The sequence below is a fragment of the Cavia porcellus genome, unplaced genomic scaffold, assembly GCF_034190915.1.
Source record: "Cavia porcellus strain 051 isolate PalLab524CR breed Dunkin Hartley unplaced genomic scaffold, mCavPor4.1 scaffold_1, whole genome shotgun sequence".
Lineage (NCBI taxonomy): Eukaryota > Metazoa > Chordata > Mammalia > Rodentia > Caviidae > Cavia > Cavia porcellus.
This window is the reverse complement of record NW_026947484.1, coordinates 109,356,449-109,364,462: the sequence shown is the minus strand read 5'-3', so window position 1 is coordinate 109,364,462 and position 8,014 is coordinate 109,356,449. Positions and strand designations below refer to the sequence as shown.

Below are 8,014 nucleotides of genomic sequence, written 5' to 3'. Positions count from 1 at the left end.
TCAGACTGGGAAAGTCTGACTAGATGACCTTTAAAGTTCCTTTTGAATGCTAAATTCCATGATTCTTTGACATTTGGGAACTGATGTCCCTGTACATACTCTATTCAACCTCTATTAAAGTCCACACAATTTGTTGTCAATGCATTGTGCCACATACTGAATGAATACATGAAGAGGCCTTCTTTCAGTGTCCTGTGACCGGTAGGTGGGGCTGATACTAGCCCAGATTTGAGAACTGCTATTGCAGTCTCAGGTGAGCATGTAAGAAAGTAAGAAGGTAAACACCTAGAAGGTGGAGATACAGAAGGAGCTAAACTTGTTTAGGAATGTATTAGGACACCTCCAAGAGTGCAACTCCTCCCTCATATGGACCATTATCCCTTCTATAAAAAGGCCATTATCCCAGTAGCAGCACCCTGCAAGCTGCTTCAGTCTCCATCCTACTGTTCCTCTGGTGAACTAGGTAAGTAAGCAAGTGTTTAGTACTGCTCAATTGCTCATGGGTTCTTAAGGCTATAAAGTCCAAGATGTGCTCTAAAACAAACAGGAACTGGTATACAATATGTGTGTGCATAAATATATTATGCTTTGGATAACTTTGGTATGTTTAACTTTGCTGAAAAAGAAAATGAAGCAATGACCAAACTACGTGTAGGACATCCTTTTTGGGGATCTTTGCTTAAGATCATGGGACTCTAGTTACCAACTAGGCAAGGTCTCTGTTTAACTGCCAAGCTTTTTTTCTCTGCTGTATAACCAATAAAGCGTGAGGGTCAGTCTCTGTGTGGAGAATGAAAACAGAAGCTAAATCTGACAGCAGTAGCCCCCTAGTTTCATATCACCTAATACTGTGGCTGATTTTGCCCACTTTGTTTTCCTTGACTAGTCTACAAGTCTTGAGGATCCAATTTAGCCACTAGTGCTCTTTAGTTGGAGATCAGGGTCCTGTCCTCTGAAGTGTGATGGTTGAACCTAAAAAGAAACAGAGGAAGTAGACCAATTAGCAGGCTCAGGATTTCTATAGTTCAGAATAAAGTAAATGCCTCTGGTAGAGGTGGGGAGCCCAAAATAGAAGACTGTCACTCTTACATTTATTTAGTAATGGAAATACAAAACATGGGTCCTGTTCCTAGTGTCATCATTCTCTTGCTATATGAACTCAACAAATCAATCAATTCTGAATTAGTTCTTGTTTAAAACAGAATAAAACTACCATGGCTAACTGATTGATTCAGTTCTCTGAATAATTAGCATCTATTTATATGTTGAAGAAAAAAAGGAATAGCAAGGCATGGTAGCTCATGCCTATAATATCAGCACTCAAGAGGCTGAGGCAGGAGGATTGCCATGAGTCTGAGGCCAGCCTGGCCTATATAGTGAGTTCAAGGCCAGCCCACAATACACAGCAAGACACTACAATAATAAGAAATAAGAGGTATATTTCTCCCTTCCCCTCTTTTAGGTTAACTTAAATTTGCAAAAAGATGCCTAAACTCCTGCAAGGCATTGTCACTGTCATTGATGTTTTCTACCAATATGCTACCCAGCATGGGGAGTGTGACAAGTTGAACAAGGAAGAGCTAAAAGAACTTTTGGAAAATGAATTTCACGAAGTTCTAAAGGTAATAACTTCATGTTATGACTGAATTCTGCAATTCTCTTCTTTGCCTCTTTCTAACTTTTTATCATATATGTCAATCATTTGAGAGGATGCTCCCCACTTGACAATACAGAATTGACATTTGGTGGGCTTGAGAGACCATCAAAAGTTGACCCATAATGGATCACCAAGTAATATATGACCAAGTAAATTATCCCACTAAACATCAGACAAAATATATAGATTTTTAAAATGTCCTATCTATGGGAGCAATTGTGGCAGTCCTCAAAAAATTGCCAACTATGTGAAATGCATCTTGTTACGTATCTTCTTTCTTCAGTCCAAAATGTCCACACCATTGTCCATTTCTGAGATTCTGGTAGTACTAAAAGGCATCTGAGTTCTGGAAATTGTTATTTACACTTGCATCACAAGAACAACCACTACCTTAAAAGTGTCAATTCTAAAACTAGGTATTTGAGTGTTTAAACCTACCTCTTGAGTTTCAATCCCTTAAATTTAACTGCCTACTGAATATTATTTGGCTCGCTATGGATGTCTTAAGTTGATCAGATATGAATTTTATCATCTTCCTCTCTAAATCACTCCTTCCCCTTTTCACTCAAGGTAGAAATCTGTTGCCATTCTCTATGTCCTTACTCTCAGTAGGCACCACCACTTTCCTATCTCCATCCAGTTCATCAACAGCCCATATCTATCACTACTTGTTAGTGCATCTCCTACTTCCAATCTCAGCATTAGATGCTCGCAATCCTTCAACAACTTGCACCTGCTCTTAATACAAAATCCTTAACATGACTTAAAAGTTGTGATCCAGTCCCTATTTATTTACTTCTCTTTACTTTTCACTCTAAACCCAGAAATTCTTTCAGTTCTCTGAATGAGCTATGCCCTCTCTCACCTTTAGCTCTTTGTTCACATCATTCCTTTTGCCTGGAACAATCTTTTGCCCCCTCTTGTTTCCTTTCTACTTCTTCATTTGGCTAATTCTAATCCATCATTAAAAAGCCACTACATCCACCCACTAACCTTTCTCAGATTCAGAATAATTCTCTTCCAGTGCCCTCAGGGAAATCTTCTCACAATAAATTGCAATTGTAAACCTGTGTATCTGCATTAAACTTTAAGCTGCGTTTTTTCACAATATTCATGTTTACTGATTTATTCCCTAATATAATACAATGATAAGGAGATAACAAGTAACAATAAATTTGAATGAGTTAATCAATTTAATTGGATGAATAAAGTTTATATACCTAATTATATAGTTAATTCAGATATCTACAATTATTATTTATAAATTAGCTAACTATTCCTACTTGATCATGCTTCACCAAAAACTTCCCTTTCAAATTCCAATTGTATCTTCTAGCTATTTCTCACTGCATTATTCATTGTATACTCCTTTCTCACTGCTGAATATAGGACAATCCAGAGCAAAGTACTTTGTAATTCAGCTCCACCTAAATATGCCAAGCACCACATTTGTCCAAAATTTCTCCAGCTGGTTACCTGGCTCTATAATACACACTGATAGAACTGCCTTTGTATCTTATTCCTACACAGAACCCAGATGATCCAGATACTGTAGATATCATCCTGCAAAATCTGGATAGAGACCACAATGAACAAGTGGATTTTACTGAGTATCTTCTGATGGTATTCAAGTTGTCTCGGGCTTGTAATAAAATTGTTGGCAAAGACTACTGCCAAGCTTCAGGGTCAACACACAAAGATCATAGTCATAAGCACCAAGAGGAACAGAGTGACACAGAAGAGGAAGGAAAAGGCCAAAAATCCTCTTCCATTTACTCAAGTTCAAGCGCAGGAGAGTATGGTTCCTTTTCCAGGGATTCCAGAGGAAGCATTAAACCTAAGTCTAGGTCCACCTCCAGAAAATTGAAGCATGAAGACTTGTCTAGTTCTGAGCACAGAGGGAGCTCTAAGGAAAGGACAGAGTCAAATTCAGGCTACTTCAAGGATAATGAAAAAACCAAGTATGGCTCAAATCAACAATATAAGAAAAATGCAGGCCAATCCCCTAATCAATGGCATCATGGATTCAACTCAAGCAGCTATGAAAAACAAGATTACTGGTCAAATTCAAATGACCTTATTAGTCAACAACAAAAATACGGTTCTGAACCAAGACAGTCCTCAAGCTATAAAGAGTATGAGTATGAATCAGGTAAGGCCACAAGTAATAACAAAAATAAATTAAATTCCTATCAGCCCTCTACTCAGAGAAAACACAGCAGTAGCTCTAGTCATCATCTAGAAAGCTGTGAACTGGAGTATGGGTGTGGCTCAGGACAATCTTCCAGATATGGTCAGCAAAAGACTAGATCTGGAGAGTCTTCTAGCTATGGACAATATGGTTCTGGGTCCAGCCATTTTTCTAGGCAAAAATATAAATCCAGTGCACATGGGCATTCAGGAAGTTGTGAAAATCAAACACATAGCTCTGGATCAAGTCAATCCTCTAACTACGGAAAATATGGATCTGGCTGTAGTCAACCTCCTAGTCAGAAATACCATGAATCCACCTCAACAAGTTATGAACAGTATGGGTCAGGGTCAGGTAAGTCATCAAACTGTGGTCAGTATGGATCTTCAACTGGTCAGCCCTCAAGCTTAGGACAACATGGATCTAGATCAGGCAAATTTTCTAGCCACAGTCAACACAGGTCTGGTTTAGGTCAGTCATGCAGTTATGGTGAACAGAGTTCAGGCTCAGAACAGTCTTCAAGATATAGTCAATATGGATCTGGATCAGGCCAGTATTCTAGCCATAGGCCACATCAGTCAAGTTCAAGAGAGTCATCTAGTTTTGGCCAACAGGAATCTGGCTCAGGTCAGTCTTTTGGTTTTAGTCAGCATGGATCTGGCTTAGGTCAGTCCTCTAATTATAGACATGGTTCTTCATCAGGACAGACACCAAACTGTGACCAACATGGATCAAACTCAAGTCAGACTTCTAGTTGTGGACAGCATGTGTCTGGATCAAACCAGTCTTCTAGGCACAGGCAATATCGGTCTGGTTCAAGTTCATCTCCTAGCAGTGGTCAGCATGGCCAACACAGATCTGGATCAAGCCAATCTTCTAGGCACAGGCGATATCAGTCTGGTTCAAGTTCATCTCCTAGCAGTGGTCAGTATGGCCGACACAGAACTGGATCAAGCCAATCTTCTAGGCACAGGCGATATAGTAGGTCTAGTTCACAGCAATCTTCCAGCAATGGTAGATACAGATCCGGCTCAGGTCAGTCCTACATCCACAATCAACATGGATTTGAACCTGGTCAGTCCTCAAAGTTCAGCCATTCTAGGTCAAGTCATTCTTCTGGCTTTGGTCAATATGGATCTGGTTCGGGAAGGTCATCTAGGTTTGGGCAACATGGTTATGGCTCAGGAGAGTCCTCTAGCTTTGGTCAGCATGGATCTGGCATAGACCAATCCTGTAGCAATGGGCAACACAGTTCAGCTTCAGGAGAGACACCAAGCTATAGCCAACAGCGGTTTGGCTCAAGTCACTCTTCTAGCTATGGCCAACATGTGTCTGGTTCAAATCAGTCTTCCAACTACAGCCAATATGGGTCTTCCTCAGCACAGTCTTCTGGCTTTGGCCAGCATAGATCAGGCTTAGATCAATCTTCCAGCTATAGTCACCATAGGTCTGGTTTAGGTCAATCTTCTAACTATGGTGGATACAGGTCTAGCTCAGGTCAGTTGCCTCGCCAGGGCCAATGTGGGTCTGAATCCAGTCAATCTTCAAGGTTTAGCCAACACGGGTGTGAATCAAATCAGTCTTCTGCCTTTGAGAAACATGAATCTGGCTCAGGTCAGTCTTCTGGCTTTGTTCAACAGGGGTCTGGCTCAGAAGAGTCTTTTGGTTTTAGTCAGCACAGATCTGGCTTAGGTCAATCACCTAGTTATGGACAACATGGTTCTTCATCATCATGCTGTGGTCAGCATGGATCCAACTCAGGTCAGTCTTCCAGCTATGGTCAGCAAGGGTCTGAATCAAATCAGTCATCTGGCTATGGTCAACATATATCTGGATCAGGCCTGTCTTCTAACCAAAGGCAACATGGGTCTTACTCAAGAGAAACTTCTGGCTTTAGTCAACATGAGTCAGTTCCAGAAGAGTCATCTGGTTTTAGTCAGCATGGTTCTGGCTTAGGTCAATATTCTGGCTGTGGACAACATGGCTCAATATCAGGACAGTCATCATGCTGTGGTCAACATGGACCCAACTCAGCCCAATCCTCCAGCTATGGTCAATATGGATGTGGTACAAATCAGCCTTCCAACTCTGGCCAATATGGATCTGCCTCAAGTTGTTGTTCTAGTCATAGCCAACATGGATATGCCTCAAGTATGCCTGAACACTATGAGTATGGTTCATGTCCTTCATCTGTCTCTGGACAATGTGGTTCTAGATCTGGTCATTGTTCTAACTCTCAACAATATGGATCTGATTTATGTTACTCATCTAGCTCTGGGCCATGTGGTCCTAGACCTAGTCAGTGTTCTAGTTTTGAGCAACATGAATCACAAGGAGGATGTGGAAACCAGTGGAAATCTAGAACCAATACTATCAATAAATTGTCATTTTGCAATAAGGACCACGGACAAAGTAGCTATCATCCCCAAAAAGAACAAGCAGACAGCTGTAGAGAGGGAAGTACAGGCTCAAGATCCCAAAGTTTCAATAGTAGCACTCCACTCTATGAATATGTCCAACAGCAAAAGTATTAAAAATAGAAATGAATAATGAATACAAGTGAAACTAACAAGAACAGCAATTTTAAAAATGAGAAACTGTTACAAAGAAGCAACTCATCAAGAAATTTCTATGCTTCATCTTTTTCTTTTAAACCTTAATTGTACTTTCTACTACTTGTTATTTGGCTCCTTCCCCCCAAATGTAGGGTGTGTGAGATAGTTTTTACGTAATATTGAGTTGAATATATGACCAATATGGGGTTAAATTTGGAAAAATAATGCAAAGTATTTTAGGAACTTGGATTTTAGTGAAGGTATCTTTTTGACAGTTCATTATTTAATCAGGGATAATGCCAAAGCTAACAATGTGGTTTTAAAAAATTAGATACTGTAAATATACCATACTAAAGTTAAAGCTTTCTCTAACAGCTACATGTAATCAGATTTGGGGGGTATCCGATATAGAATAGAAGCAAAAATCAAATCCTAAAGGCAAAGATATACCACTGATAGTGTGTTGGCTACACTCCTTTATTTTTTGAGCACATCGTTTGTTAGGTAACTAACTGGTAATATGAAGAGTTACTTAACATGCTACTCCTAGGCCAAGCAAGAACATAATTTCTCAATGAGCAAGTTGGAGCAGTTCAGGATCAAAGGATCCAAATGTAGGTTTTAACCTGCTTTCAACAAAAAGATCTCAGTTCCTACTTACTTGGCTCCATATTTTTTCTGTGTTTTTTTTTTCTCTCTAAAATTAAAAAATAAATTAAGTAATTAAAAATAGAAGTTGGGCTCAGATTAAAAAAAACTTTAGAGGTGCTTAATATAGAAATATAATAATTCCATGTAGGAGAATATCCATACTCAGATAGGAAGAAAGACTATCACTGTTATATAGTTCCTTTTTTTGATTGTAGTGAATTTGTTTCAAGTGTTTGGATTCAAATAACTGCATTGCATTAAAACTGGCAATGAATAAATGGTGATCAAATATACTGTGCTTTATCTTCTTTTGGATTCATTTCATTTCTCTAACACAAGTGGTCAAACTAGAATTCAATACAAGTAGCACTTTCCCTAAGTCCTAATCTTCACAAACAACCCAGACTGTATAGTTTTTAAATTTTATTTAATAAGATAATTTCATTTGAAAAAGGCCAAAATTTTATGATACTGTTCTTGGCCCTGATATTTTAGATATAACACAGATAGCAAAAGTGAAAAACAAAGAGGTGATACTATAAAAACAAATAAATAAGATTGCATCAAACTGGAATAAACAGAAATAAAACTACAACAAGTGAAATAAACCAGATACAGAAAGACATAAAGACATTTACTGTATGGCCTCACTTATATATGTAATCTTAGAAAGTCAAACTCACAGAAACAAGAGTAGAAAAATGATTATTATGAGTCAGGGGCTGGGACAAACAGGAAGGTGCTGGCCAAAGAATACGAACTCTCAGTTACAATACAAATAAATTCTGGAGAACTTACAGCACCATAATTGTAGGGAATAGTGAATGTATTTTATCTTGAAATCTGCTAAAGAACAGGTTTTTTTCACTTTTGTATTTTATGAAAAAACAAAAACAAAATCACACAACAAAATAAGAGAATAAGAACAGTTAATACACTATATATCATTATCTTCAAAAT

General features: G+C 38.6%; 1 protein-coding gene across 1 annotated transcript; it reads left to right on the top strand.

Annotated features, from left to right (window-relative positions):
* The first annotated feature begins 417 nt into the window (after window positions 1-417).
* Flg2 (filaggrin 2) lies at window positions 418-7,347 on the top strand. The gene is made up of 3 exons (XM_063253628.1): window positions 418-463; window positions 1,463-1,622; window positions 3,188-7,347. Exons 2-3 carry the CDS (start codon window positions 1,485-1,487, stop codon window positions 6,380-6,382), a joined length of 3,333 nt encoding a protein of 1,110 aa, XP_063109698.1. The 5' UTR covers window positions 418-463; window positions 1,463-1,484; the 3' UTR covers window positions 6,383-7,347.
* The last annotated feature ends 667 nt before the right edge of the window (window positions 7,348-8,014 follow it).

Coding starts and splice junctions, on each gene's coding strand:
- Flg2 (XM_063253628.1), top strand. CDS start 1,485: ATGCCTAAACTCCTGCAAGGCATTGTCACTGTCATTGATGTTTTCTAC. Junction 1,623..3,187: donor AATTTCACGAAGTTCTAAAG/GTAATAACTTCA, acceptor ATTCCTACACAG/AACCCAGATGATCCAGATAC.